Source organism: Myxocyprinus asiaticus, chromosome 37 (genome assembly GCF_019703515.2).
Source record: "Myxocyprinus asiaticus isolate MX2 ecotype Aquarium Trade chromosome 37, UBuf_Myxa_2, whole genome shotgun sequence".
Classification (NCBI taxonomy): domain Eukaryota; kingdom Metazoa; phylum Chordata; class Actinopteri; order Cypriniformes; family Catostomidae; genus Myxocyprinus; species Myxocyprinus asiaticus.
Window position 1 is genome coordinate 15,973,382 of NC_059380.1, and position 26,618 is coordinate 15,999,999.

Consider the following 26,618-nt stretch of genomic DNA (forward strand, 5'->3'; position numbering starts at 1 on the left):
CCCTCAGGGTATCCTTCTCATGAACAGTTAAATTGCCCCATTGAGCAATAACTATGTGCAATACACAGTTTAGTCTTTTTTATATTTATCCAACACATCCAACCTCTTCTGTCATTTCATTGCTCTGGAGCAAAAAAAAAACAAAAAAACATTTGCACTGTACATAACAGATTTGTATTTGCACTGTACATAACAGATTGTATTAGATTTGCACTACCCATGTGTATGTATGTATGTGTGTGTCTGTACGTATGTGTATAATTCGTTTTATTTTTTATTTTTTATTATTATCTATGTCTTGCTGCTGTTTTTGCATTGTTGTACACTGGAAGCTCCTGTCACAAAGACAAATTCCTTGTATGTGTAAGCATACTTGGCAATAAAGCTGATTCTGATTCTGATTACTTTTAAAGAATAAGCTAAAAGCACCAATTCCAGCTATTTTAGCGATTCAAGTTTATTCAAGTTTACAGTTGTGCAGAATTAGCTGCAAAATAAAGAGTAATTTGGTGAGGCTTGCTTCTGTTTCACAAATTTGTTCAATTTTATTAACAGATTAGTTCAGTGACCCCTTCTGGAAATGTCACTAGGTGGCGGCAAATGAGCGTCTTATGTGCTATGAGTGAGTCAGTGAATCATTTTAAGTCGTTCATGACTGAAATCTACCAAGAGACTTTATAGTGTTTAAGCATTAATAGAACAAAGCAGATCTATAGTCTTCCTTCAGTCTGAGCATTATTTTTTCATCCAAAAAGACAACAATAGTCTAATAATAGTGAGTTTCAATAACGTCCTTACTTTCTCCTTTATTAAAACTTGCATGGCTACAAATCTACTGACTTCAGTATAAGAATTATAAACACAAAGCAGATCTACAGTATCATTTTCCTACAGTAGCCTATTTAAACTGCTGAGCATGGCTTTTATCTGAAAAGACCACAATAATAGACAAATAATAATAATTTTGAGTTTCAATAATGAATTGAGTTACAATTCATTGTAAAGCGCATTTCACATGAGTTGAGTCGAGGCGTCAACGCTCCATTCAACGCCAGCGTCAAGCGCCGCATTGCCCTCCACATGACAAGAGTTGCAGAAAGTGTCACAGAGGGGCGACTTTACGAGTTTGCCACGTAAAAAAGTGGGAAGTGTGCACAATAAACATTGAAAACGTATTTGGAAGAGAGAAAAAAAGCTTGCAGTTGCTTTGATAGCAGAAAGTAATAAAAGGACTCATTTATGTTTAGGTCTAAGCGTTTTCTTGGTGAATTTAAATTAGTTCAATAACTGGGGTCTCTGATATTTGTAAATGATAAGGTAATATTTAATTAAAAGAAATTATGAGACATTCAATGTCTCTTCACAAATTTGGACAGTTTTTAAATATTTCTTGTTGCTTAGTACTCTCAAAGACATTATTGGTGAAGCAAAAACGTGTGTGAAAAACACTTTGGTGTAAAGTGGCGTCACTTCATAGATTTCAATGTATTCTGCAGCGCTGACGCGAGTCATGTGAAAGACCCTTAACGTGTATAAATATCAGTCACTTTTGAACATTAATCATTGCTCTTCACAATCACAAAAGTGACCGATTATGGTTTCAAATTGGCGAATTTCTCCTAAAGGGGAGGAGTTTGGATCCCTGAATAATTTTTTTTTTCATGCATTTATTTATTTTGTGGAATTTGATAATTTTCCACAGCACACCTGACAATCTTTCACGGCACACTATTGTGCCGCGGCACAGTGGTTGGGAAACACTGTTCTAGACAGCTACTTTCTCCTATCTATTTGAATGGGGAAAGACTGAAATTTTAAAAACTGTTTGACGCGATTATGTTTCAATACTTATGTCAAATCAACAATAAAACCTGTCTATTTCCTGACTGTGGAATAACAAATTTTGTTCTTTTTTTTTGCAAGTGCTCCATCTTCTCCTATACTGTCCATATGCTTGCTGTTCTGTAATAATCAGCTAGTATTTTTGGTCCATATACATATATAACAGCCAGATTTATCTGAAAATCATTATGTTTTTTAGCACACCAAATTATAGTATTTGTCCCTGAAACCAGTTATTTCTTTGTAATACAGATCTGAATCATCCAACACTATTTTAGGTTCAAAACTTCGATGTATTGGCTAGTTTTGAAGGATATTTGAGGAGGCTGGACTTGTTTTTAGCCCTGCTAAAGGATAGTGACACAGCAGTATCACAAAAAATAAATAATAAGAAATTGTTGGTGGCGCTCAGTAAAACAGGCCCTTATGCCAGCTGATTAGCTGTCAGAGAGTGGTTTTATTCAGGGAGGCATGACAAGCGCGACTCGCTCTATAAATCTACAACTGTCTGATAATGACACTCAGACTGTGTGCTGGGCTACAATCCATTAGGCCCTCTCACCATTTCAGCACCTTTCTCTGAGGCCGCTCCGGAGCTTAGCTGAACCACAGACAACCATGAGAAAAACACAGCAACAATAAATTAAGGGTTGTGGCATGCGGGCACATGCTTAAGCCCCTAATGGATCTTTGTGCCATAGCTACAGGGGGAAAAACAGCCAATCATTAGTAGAGGATTTTTTTCTAAAAAGCTCAGGGCTATTGAGTGAAGACAGCCGCTAGGCAGATCATTAGGGGAGAAAGATCCTGTTGGGGCTCATTTACGAGAGCGAATCTAAAGACACGGAGAACGTGCCAGCGATGTTTCTGATGCAAATTTCAGAATTTGTGCATTCATTCTTGAATATTTTTGTAAAGCATAAGCTAGCATCAAAGGCAAACAGATGTTTCATGACACCAGCATATGCTATTTGACAAAATGGCAACTGTAAAGCTTTTTGATGGACCGGTGGCATCTGCTTATGTTTCTTTAACAAGCCCATTTGAACAAACAGCCTAAGAAACTCTCCCAGAATGTGAATTATATAGTGACCTGTGGCACTTATTTAATTGACAAGACAGCACTTTCCCAGACTTTAATTTGCTTTAACAAGTTGACCATTGTAATATGTTTAGTTGAGAGTCCTGTGCGGATTGAGAAAGTTATAAAATTGACAATTTGGGAACATAAAAGGAGATCAGAGATTAGAAATGTTTTCACCATATCCCAGAGTCCAGTCACTGTACATCACTCTTGAGACAGAATTTGCTGCTTCAGCAATGTGCTAGCCTCTCATCTGACAGTTTTCTTGTGAAGTTGTATTTTTAAATAGGCTGCTATACCACAATGAAATAAGACAGTTCATATGAGTTCATCTATGGGTTCCATTATAATGATAATTTTGTCAATCACTGAAGAGTAATGGGCATTTGCCTACAAGGACAATACTGACTGAAGCATTTGTTCCCTGAACAAAAAGATACATTTGCATCAAGACTTCAAAGACGAAAAATGAAGCGATCTAAGAAAAGATAATTTGTCTCTGCACTCAACAAAAAATGCCTAAGTCCATGCTGAATAAAAATGGTATAAAAACTCAATTTGTTCATAACTAAAATAACACTTACCTGTCCTCTAAATACAAGCTACGTATCTAGACAGCTTAAATCTGGCAAACATATCTCTCTCTTTTAGGAACACACTAAAGCCAGAGTTTCCCAACCTTTTTTATGCCATGGCACACTTTTTACGACAAACAATTCTACGGCACACCACTATCCCACATAGGCTAACCATCGTCAATATTTGTCCTTTTCAAGAACTTATCCATGTTTTCTGTCTGTCTTTGTAGCGTGTTTACTTGTAATGTTTGAAATTCGGCAATTCAAAAAAACAAAAAAACAAGTCACATATGTAGGCTACGCTGTGTGAGGTCACAGGTGGCAAGAGCACTAAATGGGTAATGAAAAAACAACAAATGTGCTTCTTTTCTAATTTGTAGATTTGTTCTTGCAATGCCACAACAAATTACAGGGATGCAAACTCATGAGAGGCGAAAAAGGTAAGACAATCACTGGTCCACGAAAAAAATTTTCAGGGGATTTTAAAGAATAAGCTAAAAGCACCAATTCCAGCTATTTTAGTGACTCAAGTTTATTCAAGTTTACAGTTGTGCAGAATTAGCTGCAAAATAAAGAGTAATTTGGTGAGGCTTGCTTCTGTTTCACAAATTTGTTCAATTTTATTAACTGATTAGTTCAGTGACCCCTTCTGGAAATGTCACTAGGTGGCGACAAATGAGCGTCTTATGTACAGTATCATTTTCCTACAGTAGCCTATTTAAACTGCTGAGCATGGCTTTTATCAGAAAAGACCATAATAATAGACAAATAATAATAATTTTGAGTTTCAATAATGTGCTTTCGTCATAGTAAAGCACATTTCACATGAGTTGAGTCGAGGCATCAACGCTCCATTCAATGCCAGCGTCAAGCGCCGCATTGCCCTCCACATGACAAGAGTTGCAGAAAGTGTCACAGAGGGGCGACTTTACGAGTCTGCCACGTAAAAACGTGGGAAGTGTGCACAATAAACATTGAAAACGTATTTGGAAGAGAGAAAAACGCTTGCAGTTGCTTTGATAGCAGAAAGTAATAAAAGGACTCATTTATGTCTCGGTCTAAGCGTTTTCTTGGTGAATTTAAATTAGTTCAATAACTGGGGTCTCTGATATTCGTAAATTATAAGGTAATATTTAATTAAAAGAAATTATGAGACATTCAATGTCTCTTCACAAATTTGGACAGTTTTTAAATATTTCTTGTTGCTTAGTACTCTCAGAGACATTATTGGTGAAGCAAAAACATGTGTGAAAAACACTTTGGTGTAAAGTGGCGTCACTGCATAGACTTCAGTGTATTCTGCAGCGCTGTCGCGAGTCATGTGAAAGACCCTTAACGCGTATAAACATCAGTCACTTTTGCACATTAATCATTGCTCTTCACAATCACAAAAGTGACCGATTATGGTTTCAAAACGGTGAATTTCTCCGAAAGGGGAGGAGTTTGGATCCCTGAAATTATATATTTTTTTTCATGAATTTATTTATTTTGTGGAATTTGATAATTTTCCACAGCACACCTGACAATCTTTCACGGCACACTAGTGTGCTACGGCACAGTGGTTGGGAAAAACTGCACTAAGCATTTTAATGAATCCAAGACCACTAGCTTGAGGCAGTTGCGTGTCTCATTAAGTACAAATTTCAGTTATATCTCTATCCCTGCATTTGTTGCATTGAGAATTATGAAAGATATAGGAAGAGAAAGGGGAAGGAGAAAGTCAGAGAGACAGAGACGGAGATGTAAGGTAGAGATTGTTGTTCTGAGGGAATATTTGGCTGTGATTGAAACTGGAAGGTTTGATAGCTCCAGTATTTACTATCACCTTAAATCATGTACAACTACAGCAAACTTTTCAATAACAAGTTTTCATGCTTGCGTGCTGCTGTGGAGGATATTGCCACTTCCCGTTTTATGCTTATGAGCTAGAGGCTATTCACAGGCAACTAAATCATTTTTCACTGGAGTAAATCACATATCAGTGCAGAGAAACAAAGCTTGAACAAGCCATTTCGAGGATATTGTAGGGGAACACTGACCAGGAGCCCTGTTGCCAAGGAAAGCCAGATAAAAAGAAGCAAAAAACTGAATGCCTTACCGAGCACACCGAGCCGATAGTTTATGGTTATGACGATGACATTGCCATAACTGGCCAAGATGCTTCCGTCGAATATATTTCCTGTGCCTTCCATGTACGATCCTCCATGAATGAATACCATCACTGGTTTGGGGCTCCCACTTTCACGAATGTCTGGAAAAAGGAGGATAGAAAGGAATAAATGACAAATTATGGCAGACAGTTGAAAATGCACTCAGAGCTGAGGGCTCCCATTTTGCTCAGACTGGCTACATTGGCTTTATTTTTGAGACGAGATCAGTTTTAGAAATGAGCTTATTAATTTCCTAAGCAATATGATTGTCATGTTCCTGGTGATCGAAAAAACGATCTCTGTAACAGTCTTACTTTTTATGATTTTCTCTCTCTCTGTTTTGAAGGGGCTGTCAGCCGTAAAAACTGGAAATTAAAATGGGCATTTTAATTTCGGAATTAATGATTTGAATTGACTGAAGTGTTGACACATGCCTAAGAAACATGGTGGCCAATATTCAAAAAAACTTATAGGGAGGAGACCTCACCTGCACTTTTAGAATTGGCTCTGCATGCAGGTTAACCTCATCATCTCAGATCCCATTTTTCTTTTAGCAATGGAAATTTTTACATTTCCATACATTGCTTAGGCAAAGTAATCCACTTCGGGCAAATGGTCTCTGTCCAAGAGGGAAGTATTTTCAAAACATAAATGCAATGCAGATGATAACTTCATCTTGCTTGAGGGAGAGAGCCATTTTATCATGGTCGCAAAGCCTCCACAAAAATCTAGCTTATTTTACTAGGCATGCAGGAACCTGCTTCCAGGAGGTCTCGTAACAAGTAAGAAACAAATGTAAAAAAACAAAACAAACAACAAAATAATAATAATAATAATAATAATAATAATAATAATAATAATTTTCCAAAACAATTTTCTTAAGGCAGCTAAGCAAGAGCTCTTCTTGCCAAATACTCGAAGTGAAATTTGCACACAGTGGTTCTTCTTTATCAAGGTCTCGTCTCGTATCTTCATATCTCGTCTATGCAGAGAAAGAATAACAACATCTTAAACCAGCCTAAGCTGGTTTGCAGGTCTTAGCTGATCTCCCATCATGGCCAGACTGGTCTGTTGTTTGGTTTTAGATGGGTTTTGAGCACTTTTCAGCAGGTCAAGCTGGGAGACAAGCTTAAGCCAGCTAACCAACTCTCTTCTCTTCTCTCTTCTCTTCTCTTCTCTTCTCTTCTCTTCTCATGTTGTGGCTTTTTGAATGTATGTGTGCTTAAAGTTTTGATCACTAAAGAATTAAACATGTTATATACTGTATACTGTATATTCCAGTGTTCTTTTTTAATTAACAATTTATTAAGTTCTTTTAACATATTTCTTTTGATTATTTTTTTTAAATGACTTATGAGCCACAGAAAATGTAAACTTGCATCAGTGTCCAGTTGGCAGAAATGACAGTAATACTCATCATCATCAGGCCAGAGTTTATCTGTACATGTGCACACCAGTATGTTTGTATTCTCTACATTCTCTATAAATGTCATATGTCAAATGTCAACATTACCGTATGTCAAGTGTACCATGGTCTTTCTCCAAATGCTGCTACTCAACAATAACATGAACTGATCTCTGCTTCACACTACTGAAATGCAGCTGACTCTTACAAATAGAGCTGCTGTATGATTGAGAACACTATGGCAAGGCCAATAGAAACCCATATGGACAATACGCTCTTTTACGATTGGCTGTACGTTAACGTCTTTGGCTGTTGCGCCATGTGCGCCACATTTTTAAGATTCCATATGTTTAAAAAAAAAAAAAAAAAAAAAACACGTCTCTAGACTGTTCCGCTCCATCTAGCTGTTATTGAATAAATAAAATGTGTCCAATGTGAGCGGCCCTAAATTTCTACTCCTCTAGTGGCCCCAATTGGAATTAAAAAAATAAAATAAAATTCCAAAACATACAGAAGCCAATAGAGGTCTTGTTTTCTCATGATCATTACCTATTTGTGGGTTTCCATATGTTTGGAAACCATCATTATTTTTGCAATTCTGTTTAGTGCCACTAGTAGCACAGACTTTACACACTTTATCTTAAAATAGTTTACTAAAGCAGAATGTTGGTATAGGTACTTTCTATTTCTAAGACCACACACTCTGGTAAATTTTCTCTTGGGCCTACTGCTACTGATTACTTTAAAAAGTCAATAAATGTTTGTACCCTTCATACTAAAGCGCCAGATTAATGGATATGTCGAAAGCAGCTATTGATTTTGGTGATAGTTTGCTTTAGTAAATCTCCAGCAAATAGTCATATTGGGAGAATCCCTTGGTATTTTGAGTTGTTTCAAATGATTGCTGATCCTAGGATACCTAGGATAGTGCAATAGCCCAATATCCAGATTTATACCAAAAGCAAAAGTGTCACAAAATTAGAATGGCTATTAATATCCGGGAGTGGGCCACTGATGTGATAAAGCTAATAACTGAATCATCGAAATTAAATCAGAGGGGCTGGTTTGGCGAGAACTGTCGCTGATGCCACTGCAGCTGGTATAAGCAGTGTGCAGTAATAAGGCAGCATTATGTCTATGTAATTAAAGTACACTCTCTGTCTGCTCTCAACCCTATCAACTGCAGCTGTCTCAACTGCAAACGGCTGCCCTTTTCCACTTAGCAAAAAGCAAGGTAAAGAAAGGCCTTGGGAATTTAAATAAACATGTTTACTTAAATGTCTGGCTCATTTAGGTGCATTTGAACACAAAATGTATCATACATTAAATTGAAAACCGTTGCTGAATGCACTTTCAATTTAAACAACAAAAAAACTTTGAGTGTTTCACAATCGAGGTACCGCTATGTTATTTCGAGTGTAAGGATTTAGTTTCTTTTAACAGTATTGTCTAATTCTGAGAACTTACATCATCACCTGGTTCTCAGAAGGCTAGAATTCCATTTGACTGAAGCAGACTTAGTATCTATGCAACGACCTTGGAGTGGTTTGACAAACTTTTGTTTCTCTGTCAAAAGCCCATTCAAAAGATGTTTTTACCTCTCATTTGCTGAAAGTCTGTTCGGTTTTTCAATGATCGATTCTTTAACATTGGGTCCCCCAAAATTACATATTTGGTTACATCCATACACAAAGGTGTTACAATCAAAAGAACAGTTGATCATTTGAGATTTCATTGTAGATCCACAGCATGAAGGTGGTTTTCCAGAGTTGCCTGAGAGATGATCCAAGAAATCATAACATGTTGCTGTTGTTGGGATGGTCTTGACTTTTTGAAGCTTGCCATTGTAGCTTGTTGGATGCCATTCACCTGTAAGATGGTGCACCAAATGGTTGTTTTGAGAGTCCTGAAGGTAATTCAAAGCCTATAAAGATACTGCAATCATACTTAGATGATGTTGGCAGTGAGTTATTTTTTTTTTTTTTTTTTTCCTGACAAGCTTACTCCGTTTGTTTTCAAGAGAGTTAATGTGAGTTGCTGTGTGGGATTCTCACTGCATATTTGTGTTGCTGTAATCTTTTGATGTTCAGATCAAAGTGAGCAGCCTCTTTCCTAGTTTTAGCCTTCTCTAATTGGTTCTTTTTTATTTGATTTTACAGGAGACAGTGTTCATTGGGCTTCTGTTCTGACATGAACAAGGAAAGGGAATGCTTTTATTACAAGAAGTCACTCAGGGATTATTATCATTACTTTTTGTACCTCTTCTACAGTTTACAGTCCTGGCACCTAATCGATGTGTTAATTGGTTGTGTATCTCTATAGATTTTTGCACATCCGCTAAACATCAAGCAATTAAATGTCGTCTCAACGGCTGGACAGTAATGACTATTGATGCAGTCTGATGGAAATGCAGACATGGCATTATGAATTCCAGGAACATACATATGTTGCATAGGAAATTTTTAGGGGGATTCCAGCAGAATTTCGCAAGATAATCAATATGGATTTCTTAAGCCAGTGGGATTATCTCAGAATCATTTTCAAAAAAAGCAGAAGGGTTGAAAAATCATGCAAAAAAAGTGTTAAGAATTGATATTAGGAATATTAGTTTGTTTTTGTTCGGGTGAGATGCAACATATAAAATTAAATGTAAATTATAATAAATATTCAAGCAAATCCTATGAAGGGTTATTGACAATTATGTGTCTGGAATGACAGGAGACAGGTAACATCAAGCAAAAATGACAAAACACATCCAGCAAAAAATGAGCAAGAAAAAAAAATCTCCACTCTCAAAAAAGGACAAGAAATGTAAAAGAAACAAAAAAGAAAAAAAAAAAAAAGAAGAAAAAGAAGAAGAAAAAAATCGGAGGGTTCCTTGTCATGCATATCAGTTTGGCATATAAAAAAAAAAAAAAAAAAAAAAAAAAAATACCTTCATCCTCAGCACCGTCATTATCAGCTAAATCATCATTCTGTTTCTTTGAAAGAGGACCTAGGATCAAGAATGGAAAAGATGGGGCACAGAGAAAATACAAGAGCAAACAAGTCTCAAAAAGTGCTTTAAAGACACAAAACTCGCATTGAAATCCTTGGTTTTAAAAGTGATACCGTATTTAATGGAAAAAAGAATTAGAACGGAAGATATAACCTAAAAATGAAATGAATCAGACAGGTTTTAAAGATCTCCAAAGGAGCAAGATAATAAAGAAAAAGTGGGCCCTATTGTTATATTTAACAACCTAAAATAATGTATTGAAATAATAATAATAATAAATATTGTCTACTTAACAAGAAGGCCACTGTTTTGAACAGGGTAAATAGCTCATTCTTTTTAATGACAGGCAAAAAAAAACACAACATTTTTTTTGTCTTGCGGGGCAATAATTCAAAGCATGTATCTTTCAACCACATTCAGTATGTGTTTACATCAGAGCAGCCAGTGCACTGCATTGTTATTTTACACCATGCTGATGTGAGCTGTGGTCATTTTGAATCATGTCTTGATCGACTGTTGAAGTACTTACCTGATCTAATTTGACTTAAAAAAAAAACATGATGAAGAAAAAAATCAAGAAAATGTACATAATTAAACTTATCTGTTCTTATTTAAAGGACTAGTTCATAATTCATAATTAAATTAATACATTCTGTTATAATGTACTCAGCCCACTGTCGTTCCAAACCCGTACGACTTGTTAAACAACACAAGTTCTCGAGTGAACTCACATTCCACTGTGAACAAGTTTCTCTCATAGCGCTCATGAACAACCAAATTACATTAAGACTTTCACTGAAAAATGACTTAAATTTCAGAATTTCGCATGGAATACTTTTATGATACTTTTGGGTCTCTTTTTAAGCTAATGTGAGTTACTATCAACAGCTATTGTATTGAAAGGTCCAAGATATTTATTTAAATCTCTCAATTTGTGTTCTGCATAAGAAAGGTTTGTAACGACATGAGGGTGAGTAAATTATGACAGTTTTTATTTTTGGGTGATCATATTATTATTAATGTCATTATTATTATTATTATTATTATTAATAATAATAATAATAATAATAATAATAATAATATTAAATGCCCAGTGGCATTAATTATTTATTCTTAATTCAGAAAAACACAGCAACAATTAAATGTATCTGAATAACCTCAGAGAAGGAAGAAAAAAATTGAATTAGAAAAACTTTGGGAAAGGGTTAAATATCAACACGCTCACCATTTGCTTGTAACTCTGCACAATAGTGCAGAGCTGTTGCATGAGAAACATTTGCAAAATAACAACGCACACAGTCTGAGGCTGACTAAGATTAATACTGTTTTCCAAATATTTGTTTTGTATAACACATACTCACAAATGTACACCACACACAGATGAACTCTTGCACACAAAAAGCACATTTTAAATAAGCCAGCACCAGGCTTATGGCCTTTAGAGCACATGCAGGCTTGTTCAAAAGGGGTGGGGGTTTTGGGGGATGAAGCAGCTCTCTCAGCCAAAAGTCAATCTGTCCATTTAATCAGACAGCTGGGGCCAAAACTCATGACCCACACATTCTAATGGACCACACTGGGGAAGAGAGTGGGCCGTGTGCTGCATTGCGTCCATTTTATTTTGGTGAAGCACTTTGTTTTCAAGTTCTTAACTCCAGATACGGGTGGAAAATGACAGCTGCTATTTTGAGTAGGAAGCAAATATCATTGTTAACATTTAGGTGCTCTTCCACGCCGACCTTGCCTGAAAAATTAAGAAATATGAATATGCAAACAATAGCATATATTTAAACACAGCATAAATGCTTTCAATCCGATGAATCATGGTTGCATTTCCCAAAAAACATTGCAAGCTTAAGTTGATTGTAGAGGTCATTGGCAGCCCAGGTCAGTTGATGCCCTTTGTTATACTAATAAACAAATTATTAGAGAATGTGGGAGGCAAAAGTTGAAACATTTGATTAGTTTCAAAAGTAAAGGGGTATTCACGTAAAGCTAAAACTAAAGCAAAATGTTAAGCATTTTTATATTGCTTTGCATTCAAACTTTTGGCCTAACTCAGTGTAAATTGAAGCAAATATCCACATAAAGAGGTATCCAACAGTAAGCCTTTAAACTAAATCTTTGCAGAACTTAAATACATTTTGTTTCATGTTTTTGACTGAGCAATGACATTTCAAGTCAACAAAAATGGTAATTTCACAGAATGAGGCCCAGCTGCATTAAAAAAAAAAAAAAAAAGATGTTGAATTTAAATGTTAATTAAAATTTGAAAAAGGCAGCACTGGTGAAGTTATTTTATTTGAATAATTTTTTTTTTTTTTTTTTTTTTAAGACAATGCATTTTAAGTGATTATAATCACATCAACAACCATGCAAAGTAAGAGAATGCTATTTCAAGTGTTTAAACAAATACCAAAGTATAGACAAAGAATAGACCATATCCTTGGTAAGAAAATAACATAGGTAGTGCAGCAACAACTAAGCTCACAGAATAATATCAACTATAATATGAATGACCTCAATATCCCTGTCTTGCAGCCTCATAGTTTCACAGCTTATTACAGAGAATGATTTTTATCAGTAGATAATTGCTTTGAGAGAGAGCTTCATTATATAAGGTGGAGAATTCCAGTGGAGCCCAAGATCTGGCTGACATGAGCGCCGGGTGTGAACTGAGCTGGCAGACAGGGCTAACCAAGGCCTGGTTTAAAGTTAAAGGAGACCTATTATGCCCCTTTTTACAAGATGTAATATAAGTCTCAGTTGTCCCCAGAATGTGTCTGTGAAGTTTCAGCTCAAAATACCCCACTGATCATTTATTATACCATGTTGTAAATGCCTCTTTTTGGGTGGAATCAATAACATGCTGTTTTCGTGTGTGTCTCTTTAAATGCAAATGAGCTACTGCTCCCCGTCCCCTTTCCAGAAGAGGGCTGTGCCTTTACAGCTCGTGCTTCGGATACTATAGCAACAACAAATCAGAACCAATATGACTGACACTGTAAATACCGGAGTTCAGCCATATATGTATGAGCAACCGTAAACAATGCAAAACATAGGCATTTTGAGTTTGTGATAGTGCTTCTTATGTAGAAAATCACTTCCTGCCCTCCATCTGCATTTCACACCACAGCAATGCAGTGACGTGATGTTATGTGCAAACAAGCTATAATGACATAGCTCTGGTCTCCGTGAATACAATCAGAGATAATGGTAACTTTAGCTGCATTAGCCGTGGAATCAGCTAACAAGCACATTCGAAAAGGCGATTTGCAAACATTCACAAAATATAAAGTGCGATACTTTCATCTTCAGGATATAAAGCTGGAACACGAACAGTTGGTACTGATCCATGCTTGACAGTCAAATTTTTTGAAAATCCTGCTTTATATTGACCCTCATTCACAAAGCAGTCCAGTGTAAAATGATTTGCACAAACATACACGAATTTTGGTATGTTTTGGGGCACATTTTCTTCAAAAACAAAACTTGTCCACTGCGTCTTCAGTGGCTCTGTTGCCGGGAGTACATGAAGACTCTTATGTTCACTTTTACATCCAACAACAGAACACTTATGACGCTTATGAAGCGGAGACATTATTCTTCTCACTGTAGCTGCTCCAGCACAGAAAAAAATGGCGGACTGTGTGTCGATCACTCAGGGGAGGATCTATGATAATAGGGTGGAGTCCGTCACCAGTCGTGGGCATGGCCTGCTCTAAAGTGACGTCACTTTAGAGCGGATACGAAAACCAGTCATTTTGAGACACTGTTTTTGATTAATAGAAATATTAGAAAGAGGAATGGGTGGACTTTGTAGGGTGGTTGTGTACACACACTGCCGACTCATATTTATGTTCTAACACCATGTAAAATTGAATTTTGCATAATAGGTCCCCTTTAATCTTACCATCAGTACAAAACATTTTTGCAAAGACTGACTTCCTCTTTATCTCGAAAAGCTCCTTTGAAAACTGCTTCTATAAGGTAGGTAAAAGTTGTCAGAACAAGACTCTGTGGTAGAATATTAAAACACAATCATCTTACCATGTAAAAGCCCTTCTCATTCTAAAATAACAGTATTTATACAGTGTATTGCAAAATCAGTCCATTATAAGCAAACATTATTTTGAAACATCAAGTATATACTGCCTCCTGGAAGCCTGCAAATATTTTGAAGTACAGTGTGCATTTATTCCCCACACCAGCCTGTCACTTCAAGCACTTAGAGGGGTTACGTCCTCCACTGAAACTCTCTGTGTGACCACTACAGATAGATTCACCTCTCTCTCTCTCTCTCTCTATCTCTCTCTCTCTCTCTCCACCAGGTTACAGTCTGCTGATCAAAGGCAGCAGGGTTCACTGCAAATCCACTGCATGAGAACAGCTACTGCAAGATCATGTGTCCAGTTGAAAGTGTCATGCACATACAAACAAGCTTCATGATCAGGTGCTCTTTCATTGTCATAACGCGCTAGATTGATTTATCATCATTCAACTCACTGGCTCTGCCTACAAAACCATTTCCATATGCCTTCTTATGCCGTCATTGATTGGTATTCACCTCAGACTGATAAATTGCTCCTTCATGCCCTGCCACTGTTTAATGCACCGCTAGGATACACCCGACTGCCAGTACTCTGGGATGCTGAATGGGAATCGATGCTTGGAGGTGAACTGAGTTCATATTGAGCCCACTGACATCTATGAGTATTTGTCAGAATGTATTTGTGAATTGAGAACTGGTTCTTATTTACAACCGGCTCCATAAGAAACATAAGAATTGTTTTCCAAACATTTTCCTTTCATTCTTTCTCAAAAGAATCGTTAACGGAAACATCATAAAATTCCTTATGACATGGCTATTCAAATCCATTCCTGGAGGGCCACCATCCTGCAGAGTTAAGCTCCAATCCTAATCAAACACACCTGAACAAGTTAATTGAGATTTTCAGAATTACTTGAAAATTACAGGCAGGTGTATTAGAGCAGGGTTGGAACTAAACTCTGCAGGTTGGTGGCCCTCCAGAATTGGATTTGAATAGGCCTACCCTATGATTCCAGTGACTAGTCAAGAATTCCCCTCACAATCTCTCTGAGCAATCACATGTTTAAACGGTCATTAAGAAGAGTCATAAGGAGTCATTGCAATCTAAAGAGATAGTTTTGATCTCAAATCCAGTGTAAATTTTACAGGAGAAAATGCCTAAAAAGCAGATTAGTATCATGAGCCTTGACTGTGCCCTGCATGACAGAACGCAATAAGTGCTGATGAGTATAATCACATACTCATCTGAGATCTTTACGAAATGTATGTGCGCTCTGCTGGGAACACATTTAGCTTCATGAGCCTGGGTAATTTACCCAGTAAAGGGCCTAGGAAAGCTATGGATTTTCTGGATAAATAACTACGAAGCAGGTAACACCTGCAAGAGAGTCACTATTATCCGAAAAGCCCTGATACACAAAGGCAATAGCATTTTTCCAAATGTTTGATGGGGACTGACTGGGTGAATCTAACCATAACATGTCCAGGTCACATATTAATTCAAAATCTAAAGAAAAGTATAAGAAAATATAGTAGGCCTATTTTTAAGATTTGTTGCATTATGACATTATTTTCATGACAATTAAGCACATTTCCCCCCATATTTTTGTATTTCTCATTCTCAATGTTAATTATCATTAAATTCTCATTAAAGCATTACTTTTTCACTGTATCTTACTGTAATACAGTAATGTATTTTCCTGTATTACAGTAAAACATACTGAATATATATATATCTTTTTTTATCAAAATGAATTTAAGGCAGTACAAAAAAATATGCATAATTGTCCTAAAAATATAGTTACAATGCAAACAATCTTAATGATAAAAAAAAAAAAAAAAAAAAAAATAGGCCTTGTTTCCTTTGAGCAAAATATAATTTCTTTTTTCATTCTTTTGATTTAGGGTGAAATGTGACGCAGACATGTTAAGCCCTGGGTGGGTCTTATAGAACCTGTCAAAAACAAATTGTTGTATCTGGAATGATCAAGTATCTTCTCTGAAACTGACTCGTCATTGTCCACAGGTAAAATAAATAAATAAATAAATCTTAAATATGAGAGTAAACAAATACATGCTTGACAAGCTGGGCTGTTGTTTCATTCTGCTCTGTGTTATTGTTCGGTCACACTTCTGGCAGTGGTTGCTATTGATCTCCAGTAACACATGCAGCTTAAATCTGTTTTATCTTCCGCTCGTCTGTTTTTCTGTAGCGTAGAAAGTCCAGACAGGGCAGCAGTCTGAGGACTCTCTCAAATGAAAACATCCTCTAGCCACACTTGGGGATGCATGCTAGGGCAGGGAGCAATGCAAGTGCTTTCCCGCATGCCTGACTAGTACAAGGATTCTCACAAATCCAAGCTAAACAAGCCCCAGGCTAGCAAACATGCATAGCTAAAAGCTTTAGCAGCCCCTCCATACTTGTGAAGAGAGAGAACACAGTGATCTGATGGTCAGAAGACATTTAAGACAGAAACAGAATGTGGATAAACAAAGAAAACAATGCAAATCATATATATGGATGTTTCTTCAACTACAGGCACTTTAATGTCACATTAATTTAAGATGTGGTGAAAATGACATTTTTTAGCTCATACAAATAACACAAATTATAGATTTCTCCTGTGTTGCACGTATGTCCAATTTTGGACATTGTAAACAGACAAATTAGATAATCTATTGAAAGCATGAAGCATTTACTTGTTTCCATTAATCATGGTATAAATATACTTACTTGTTTTGATTATTGGGGGGTATGTATCCCGAGTTGTTCCTGGCAGGATATGCAGCCTTACAGAGCACAACGCATGTCCCGGGCATAATAAACACCGGAGCAGATTTACTGAATGGAAAATGAAGACTTCACCCCCAAGTGGTGAACCAGGCATGCCACAGATATGGGCAAACTGCTGTATCTCTTCATATTGCCCAAAAATGCTCACATACTTTCATCGGAACCATTTTCAAAAGCAAAACTGTATGAGTGAGACCCAGCGTGTGTGCGAGAAGGACCTGGATGTTCAGCAAGCTGCAGCCAGGTATACTTGTAGAGACTGAACAGAAGCCAGAGAAAATAATAGTTTTGAGATTTTAAACTTCAGCAAATTAAACCTCAGCATTTAATATATTTTATATCTGCATGTACCTGTATAGTGTCTATTAATGCATTGGCAAAGTTTCTCTAGCCAATAAAGTTTGATATGAATTTAATCTGCCCATTTTATCCTATTATTAAAAAATTCCACTGGAAAACGGCAAAAGATTTTGCCCAATTTGTAATAACAACATGTCTATTGATTTTATGGCATGTATACATATACTTGTATCAAAGATTATTACCTTTAAAAATGTGTCTAATGAATAAATAACAAAATTTTAACATTTACATTTTTACATATTTAAATACTTAAATTATGACCAACCAATTTCTTGCAAGTTATTTGAGGCAAAGTATAAAGTAAATATATTTATGATCATTTTCTAATGTTTGTTGTAATGTATCATGTACCATAATTTAATCATGATTAATCAAAGAAAACTGTGCGATTAATTAATTTAACATTTTTAATCGATTCACAAGCCTATTCATAATGCATATTGAATGGTGACTAAGGTTCTATACAGTTTAGATACTTCCTTAGCAGACAGCAGCCTATGTAGACAGTATGTGTAAGGCAGCACACTAGGTTCCCTTTCTTAGGAACTCGAGCTGCGTAATCGCATTGGGACACGCCCTGAGTGTCACGTGATCTGAAGCCCTTATACAATCACGGCAATTTATTGGCTGATGGCGCTTAAGCGGCACCCCTAGGAAGCTACGTCACGGGCTCCATAATGGCGCTCGCTTTCGCGCCATCGAGTCAGATTTTGTGTTCTTCAGTGCATGATTTTGTCTAAGCTCGAGTTTGGTCCAGCAACTCACGTCGAAGCGAGTATTATTAAGCCTCCCTTTTGAGTGGCGAACATGTAAGGACGTTGTTTATGCAGCATTCATTTCAGAGCAATTGTCTTTTTTTTTTTTTTTTTTCAAAACATTATAAGGGTCCAACGGGGTCAGCTGTGCTTTTCAAGCTCACAATTTCTCACCACAAGGCGTTATCCCAACTTGTTCCAGTTCCATGGCCTCCAGATTTGGAGCTCAGTGTGCGGGAGCCATTTGGAATTTCGGCTTTGTGTCTGAGAAGTTTGGAGTGCGAACGGACATTGGGTTCTTCCTCATGTTTGTTGCCTTCCCCCTGAGTGAAAGCATGAGTCTCAAAGCGGGTGAAAGAGTTACCATGCGCATCTTGAGCCGTCACCATTAAAAAATGCTGTATGAGAGAATTTGTCATTAGAAGGTAAGGAACAAATTGGCCCCTTTGTCCCTATTGTCTTTTTCTGTGTCGTTCTGGGAGAATGCACATGAATAAGGCAATGGAGGAGTGTCCTCAGCCTTTCTCTCTCTCCCCTCCCCATTCGAAGCGAACTGCTTGCAGCGGAGGGGATCATGCATGGTCCAGAATGAGTTCACTGTTGTACATGCCTCGAATGTCCGACAACCAGAATATGGTTCCGTTTTCCCCGCAGCTTTTTTATAGCGAACATAATTTTTTCTTTTTTTTTAAACACTTCCCAAATTCAGCCTCTGTCTCCATGACCAAGGGTCTTGAGATATACATAACAGAATTTGATGTTCATCAAGCACAAGTGTACACAAAACACACAGTGAACATAAACACCACACGTTGTCCCCCCATAAGAATGCTGGGGCCGTTGTGGCGATCCTGCTTGCTCTCAATTCCCCTCCATGTTCGCACATTCTTCCCCGTTCTATGCTAGGGAAGATGGTTTATCTGGCGTCCTCTGCTGCAAATACATTCAGAGTGACCATTTTTTTATAATTGCCTGATCGAATCCGGCCTCTGTATAAATGACCAAAGGTTTCGAGACATGCATAACAGAATTCAATGTTCATCGGGCACAAGTGTACACAAAACACACAGTGAACATAGGCACCACACACTGTCCCCCCATAAAGAATGCTGGGGCCGTTGTGGCGAACCAGTTTTCTCAAATAAACATTCCCCCCAATGTTCATACACTTTTCCCCGTTCAAATACCAGCGAAAACTTTTATTCTATCAGCGGCCCTGCTGTAGATACATTTCAGGGTGCCCACCATTTATGCCTAAATACAATATGGGCAAAAACATTATCAAATTCCCTTCAACCAGCCACAGTATTGGAGGAGCGGAGGCTTCCCTCCACTGTGCCGCTGGTTCTGAGGCAGTCGCCAAAAGTAAGCCAAGCACGCCATCTAGTGGTTACTGGTCGTGCTGCATGCAAGAGCCATGCATTAATCCCTCTGTCTGTCTGTATGTCAGCATGGCAGCAGCTGTAGGGCATTTAGAACTGGTACTTCGAACGATAAAGCATGGTTATGCAATTAAATTCAGGTGGGCTCTGCTGGTGTTCAATGGGGTTGTTCCAACAGACGTTTCTGTTTGGGAAGCCCCGTTTTTGATTCGAGAAATTCACCCTCTCTTAGAAAAAGGGACGATGGAGGAGATTCCCCCTTCTCAGAGAGAATGAGGCTTTTATAGCTGTTATTCCTGGTCACCAAATCCCATTCTGGATTTTAAAACATTTGAATTTCATTCTAATGAAATGTCAATTCAGAACGCTGATGCAGAAACAAATAATGTCACTAGTGCAGCCGGGCCTAGTTTGTAACAATAGATTTGAAGGACATTTATTTCTATATTCAGATTGTGCCGAAGCACAGGCGCTTTCTTAGATTCGCTTTCGAGGGCAAGCGTATCAATTTTGATTCCTTTCATTCAGACTTGCACTGGCACTACGCACTTTCACAAAATGCATTAATGCAGCTTTTACGCCCTTGAGGCTTCAAGGCATCCGCGTTTTGAATTATCTTGACGATTGGTTGGTGTTTGCCCACTCGGAGACTTTGGCTGCCCAACATCAAGATGTCATTCTCAGTCATTTGATGTAGGGCTTTGAGTAACCTAGACAAGAGTGTCCTGTTGCCAGGGCAACAGACTCTGTTTCTAGGGGTGGAGGTGGATTCGCAAGCGATGCAGGTGCATCTGTCTCCAGTCCGCATTCTGTCATTTCGCCAGTGTCAGCGATGTTCAGAGTGGGATGAATTCTCCCTGAAAGAGCACTTCACAGGCTTTTGGGGCTCATAATCGCAGCTTCTGCTGTCATTCTCCTAGGCATGTTGCATGCGAGACCTTTTCAGTGCTGAATGCATGCATTCCGTCTCTTCCAAGTGACATGTGGGTGCTACTGAACTCTGTTACCATGGAAATGGACCCGCCTTTTGATGTCGGGCATTCCATTGGGACAGGTGTGTCACTGCAAAGTTATAACAAAAGACACCTCCTCCACGGGTTGGGGTGCTGTATACGAGGGTTGTCCAGCCTACTGGTTTGCGGCAATATTGGCACATAATCTGTCTGGAGATGTTCATGGTGCTGCTGCAGTTAAAGATTTTCCTCCCGGAGATTCAGGGCAGCCATGTCCTCATCCGGTAGGACAACAGAAAGATGGTGTCCTACATCAATCGCCAGGGAGGAGTGTGTTCTCATGCCATGCTGAGACTGACACGTCACATTCTTCTGTGGGCATGGGACAATGTGCTGTCTCTATGAGCCATGCATGTCCCAGGCTGATTGAATTTGGGGGCAGATCTCCTGTCCAGACAGGGCTTGAAGCCCAGAGAGTGGACATTACATCCTCAGATTATGGAACAAATCTGGAGAAGGCTCGGCAGTGTGGAAGTGGACCTGTTTGCTTCGAATGAGAAGTCACACGGCTTCCATTAGTGGTGTCGTTTTAGCCGTCTCAAGAATGGTTTTCAACTCTGGTCTCTCTCCTGGAGAAAGTGCCTTGGGAGATTCCAGTCAGAACAGACATGTTGTCTTAGGCCAGACTTGTGGAAGTTATGGCTATGGCCCCACAACGGGGCGCTCTTTTGAATGATGGATTATCCCCCACTGAGGTTGATACCATTCTGAATGTTAGAGCTCAATCATCTAGGAAGCTTTATACATTCAAGTTGCATATTTTTGCATCTTGGTGTACAGCACGAGGTGAAAATCCAGTTCACTGCCCTGCTGGATTTTTCTGCATGAGAGATTGGGGCCGGGTTGCCCCGGCAATGCTTAAAGTTTATGTTGCCGTCATAGCAGCTGAGCATGCACTTATAAATGGAGTGTCTGTCAGTAGACATTTTCTTGTCTCTCGTTTTATGCATGGGGTACGCATGCTTAGAACTTTCGTCCCGTCCGCGTTCCTTTATGGGATTTATCTGTTGTTTTAGAGGTGCTCAGGGGTGCTCTGTTTGAGCCCTTGGCAACAGTCATTGATAAGTTTCTGATTCTTAAAACAGCCCTGCTGGTGGCACTGACGTCGTTTAAAAGGGTTGGTGATTTGCATGCCCTGATGATTAATTGCCTATGTATGGATTTTGCAGCAGTGTTCAAGGGTGGTGTTAGGATCTCGCTTGGGCTATTTGCCCAAGTTCGTTTCTACATCATTTCGATTTTAGGCTTTCTATCCTCCCCATTTGAGCATGATTGCATATGCTTTGCCAAATTCGGGCGCTGCAAATTTATGTTGACCGTACTAGCCAGTGGCGTAAGTCAGAGCAGTTGTTTGTGTGCTTTGGCGGCTGAAACAGGGGTGTGTAAGCAAAGACTGTCTCATTGCTTATTGATGCAATTGAAGTGCTTACAAAGCATGCAGTTTACTTCGCCTTCAGGTATTCGAATCCATTCTACTAGGAGCATGACATCCTCATGGGCCTTGGCTAGAGGTGTGTCCTTGGAAGACATTTGTATGGTGGCAGGATGGTGCTCTCCGCATACATTTGTTAAGATTTAAAAATTTGGACGAGAGTTTGTCTCCTGCTTCCCAGTTCTCTCTGTTGGATCAGGAATAAGTTTTTGAGATTTCTATTTCTTTAGCTTGCTTGTGCACCACTGTAAGCTTGCCACACAGACTTAGAGAGTTGGTGGCTACTGTTTGCATGGCATGATGGTATCTTGTCCCAGTTGCATCATTACGCAATGTCATAGTTTCCTTGAAAGGGAACGTCTCAGTTACGAACATAACCTTGGTCCCCTGAAAGGTGGATAGGCTCGTGCCTTTTACTGAAAATCTGGTGAGAAGCGCTTGCCAATATAGAGCCAGTGATGTAGCTTCCTATGGGTGTCGCTTAAGCACCATTAGCCAATGAATTACCATGATTGTATATAGGCTTCAGACCATGTGACTCACTGACGTAGTCCCAATTACGTCATTACACAATGTCTCATTCCCTTTCAGGGAACCAAGGCTACGTTCGTAACCGAGACGTTTTGTTGAGGCACTCAGTGAGAAGAAAACTAGATATCCACAATCAGAACTTTGCAATACCATTCACTGACACTGCTGTACCACTACTTGAATTTAGTTTTCTGTGCCAATCTTTAAAGCAAAACAATCTGATTCCGTTAGCAAAACTCCCATTCAAAAATGCTTCTCCATAGGGAAGTAAATTTATAACTATAACTTAAAGAGGTCATGACATGCCTTTTTTTATTAATTGAATCTGTTCCTTGAGGTTCACTTATAATGTTAGTAAAGCTTTGCCGCAGTCATATATACTGTATTTGTAAAACATGACAATGTTTCACCTTAATTCTGACCCTGCGTAAGAAACGCACAGTTTTGGTGCTGTTTCCCAGTCATTACATTGGCCACTGTAATGACTGGTTCTGTGCAATTGACTGGCCTGCTCTCCCCCTGCTATCTCACTGGGCAGGGCTAAGGAAGTGATAAGGTCAAGGTCGAGGACAATTTAATTAGAAAGCAAATTTAAAAACAACAAGTGTATAACAAATTGCTGTACATGTACAATTAAAACAATGGTGGGGGGGTTCAGATGCAAATGTATACCACAGTGTGAATCATTTTGGCAGCTTGGTTTCAACTAATGCTCTTTTTGCAGTGAGGAGGAAGTTTTGAGTTCTGAAACTTACAGTATGTTTCTATAGTACAATGAACTCTTGTACTGTATGTTAAAAGATCAAGGAAAATCTTTTTTTAAAAAGTCATGTTTAATAGTGGAATTTCTTCCTCCACTCTCAAGCTACTTTTAGGGTGTGTTCACACTTGTAGTTCGGTTCTCTTGGTTTGGACCAAAAAAAGAAAATGACACATTTAGTCCTGGTTCGCTTAGCGTTCACACTGGCATTTTTAACACTGAACCTAAAGATACAAAACAAAAGGCATAAGGATAAGGTCACAACCTGATTGGACAACTTTTATGACATATATTTTGCGATGGAACTTGCCGAACATCCAAAACAATGCTGGCTGCTGGGCTAAATGTGCTCGTTGGACCCACTTTCCCTTAACCTATCACTGAACATTTTGAACACTTGAGCATTTTTGTGCATTTTTTCCAGTATACTGGAAATATACTCATGGGACCAAATGTTAATAAGGAACTTTACCTCCTCATTGCTCCATGTTTGCCCTCTGCTCATTTTGTTTTGCATATACTGGTCTTACTGCTCTTTCTATGTTATCAAATCACGTGATTTTTAGGGTCGCATCTTGTAACATCACATACTGTTATTGGTCCGTTTAGACGTCTTTGGTCCATGCTGCGTTCATATATCAGTTGAACCGTACCAGAGTTCATTTGGAAGCGGACTGAGACTATTCAGGGGGTCTCAGTCCACTTGTTTGGTGCACACCAAGGTTTGGATGGCAGGGTTTACACTTGTTCAAATGAACCGCACTAACGAAACAATCGCACCAGAGTTAGTTTTAATCGAACCAAACCTGCCAAGTGTGAACACACCTTTAGCCTATATCTGCAAATATATTAATATTTTGCAATAAAATCACAATATTGTTTCTATACTTATCAACAGCTTAAAATTAAAGGGTTTATATTTTTCCATTGTTTTTAATTCGATTATATCAATGTAGTTCATGCCCTAATGACAGTCTTGTGCTTTTGTCTTTTTGTCAGATTTTCAAATACTTTTATGCTTCAAATCAAAGTTTGTAATATTGTGACACCTCGGAGCTGGCTGGTTTGGTTCATGGCTTAGAACTGTTTTTTGAAGGGTTTTATAAAATCCCTATGGAAAAAATGACTGGGAAAAATACTTCAGGAACCATGACAGCTGAAAATGTGGAAAAGCACTGTTGCGCTGTATCATTGTGGTGCAATCTACACTCAGATAACTTTGTCCCTAAACAGCATGTAAAAACAAAAACTATGGTTGGTTGCTTTACAAAAAACAAACCTCCTTGCTTCTTTGCCAGAATAAGCAATGAGGGCCAAATATTTTGTGACTCAAAAGTCAAAAGTGTGACTACGCAACACTACTATACAGCCAAATATCTTAACAGTGCTAAGTAATACTGGTATTAAAGGCTTTTTAATGAATAATATTTCTGCTGTCCTACTTCACCCATTAATGCAAGGTAATTTATGCAGTACTTTATCTTTCAGACACTGTAGACCTTTTTAGCATCTAGTATGTGATCCAATCATTTTAATTGCTTTTTTTACTGTAAAAAAAAAAAAAAAAAAAAAGCAGTCTGGATGCTAGCAGCAGGATTTAACTGGTGTATCAGAGGGTCATCTTTTGATTTGGATTTCATTCTTTCCTTCCTGATATCTCGCACCGCATCCAGTGTATCCACTCCACCCCTTTTCTCTTTCTTTCTGGCAGGAATCAAATGAGTCCTGATTCTATGCTGCACTTCAGCAGGTGCTGATGCTGATGTTAAGAGATTCAGTAAGAGTAAGACAGTAAAGGAGAGGGAAGGGACAGACAGTGGGAACACAAACAGCTTGTTCCCACCTGTAAGCTTCTAACTTTTAAATTGTGAAAAGGTCCAATGTCCATTTAACTCCACAGATTGCCCCCAACAGCACATAACAATGGGTATGGTTATGAAGTCATAAAAACATGTACAGTACCAGAATTTTCCAACTATAACACTATTTGAGGGTGATGTCACTGTGGCCTCTGTTCTCTATGAAGAGCAAATGTAAACAGCCTGTATATAGCAAAAAGGCCATCCATTAACAAGAATTTTATAATCCCCAAGTGACATTGCCAAGAGATTATAGTGAAATACCATAATGTTCATAAGCCGTGTCATATCCATTTACAGATATGCCTATTGTTTTTCCATGAATATAGGCCTATACTGTTCATTTGATAATACACTGCATATTCATGCATAGGAATATATTTATTAAGCTGACATTACACATGCAAAGCATTCCTCATTCCATGCATTCTTTGTGATTTAAGATATTACATACTGAGATCCCACAGAAATGAGAAATCATAAATGAGATCTCTTTGATATCTCAGTTGTTTCTCCCAGACAGTAATTAGATTCAGTGGAGATCAAATGGAGACTTTGCTTATGTTTCCTTCTTTTCTGATTTTTCTCCTGAGAAAATGGCCACATAAATCTCAAGTCTCCTCTAGAGTTTCAGAAGAGATCTCAAAATGTCCCCCACTGTTTGGTAAGATTTTGTAAGATACAACTGTATAGTCTGCAATCAAAATCTGAGATATCAATGTGAACTCAAATATTCCAAATCAAATACTTCCAAGACCAAATGATCTAAGCAATGCTATCCACATAATTTTTTATAGTTTTGTAGTCTTAAACCCTGTTCACACTGTCAGAGACTTTGGCGCTGGATGTCGCTAGCTGTGTTCAGTGCAGCCGTGTTCAGTGCATCATATCACAAACAATCTATCAATTTATAAATCAAACTTACTCAGAATGCCGACAAATTCTGACACAGTTTTCAACACATTATTTTTTATTATATCCATGTATATGATTTCAGACAAATGATATAGATCAGTGAAATCGATGACAACATTAATGGTATAGTTCACCCAAAACTGAAAATTCCCTCATCATTTACTCACACTCATGCCATCCCAGATGTGTTTGACTTTCTTTCTTCTCCTGAACACATTTTTTTTTTTTTTTTTTTTTTTTCAGAAAAAGAATATCTCAGCTTGGTAGGTCCATTCAATGCAAGTGAATGGTGGCCAGAACTTTACAGATGTCTTCTCCAAAGATCTCTGTTATGTTCATGGTTTTTATAGGGATATTGTTTGGTTCGTTAGTCCATTGGTTTGGTTTGGTTTGTATTCTCACCATAAGCGAACCGCTCCAGAGTTCATTTGCAATCGGTCCGAAACCACCTCGTTCAGGCGGTCTCAGACCGATATTTTGGTGTGGATCCGAGTGCGATTGCCGTGTTCATATATGCCTAAATTAACCGAACCAAGGGAGAAAATGCACCAGGTTCTGAAACAAACGCTCCAAACGAGCCAAGTGTGAAAACGCCCTAAGTCTTTTAAGATTTTTTTTTTTTTTACTATAAATCTACACTTTCACCTGCCCTCCTATGCACGTTTTAGAGAGGAACGAATTCATCTTCTTCTGTTTTTTTGCTTTC

At 38.2% G+C, this 26,618-nt stretch overlaps 1 protein-coding gene across 3 annotated transcripts in view; it reads right to left on the reverse strand.

The window, feature by feature from the left end:
• Nucleotides 1-26,618, reverse strand: part of LOC127428060 (neuroligin-1-like) — a 381,127-nt gene that overhangs the window by 186,286 nt on the left and 168,223 nt on the right. For 2 of the 3 annotated variants that reach the window (XM_051676108.1, XM_051676107.1), the window contains exons 3-4: nucleotides 9,995-10,054; nucleotides 5,603-5,755 (exon numbers count right to left, since the gene is read on the reverse strand). In XM_051676108.1, the coding sequence (XP_051532068.1) occupies nucleotides 5,603-5,755; nucleotides 9,995-10,054 (213 nt within the window). The remainder of the gene's footprint in view (nucleotides 1-5,602; nucleotides 5,756-9,994; nucleotides 10,055-26,618) is intronic. The other variant, XM_051676109.1, reaches the window with a different exon arrangement.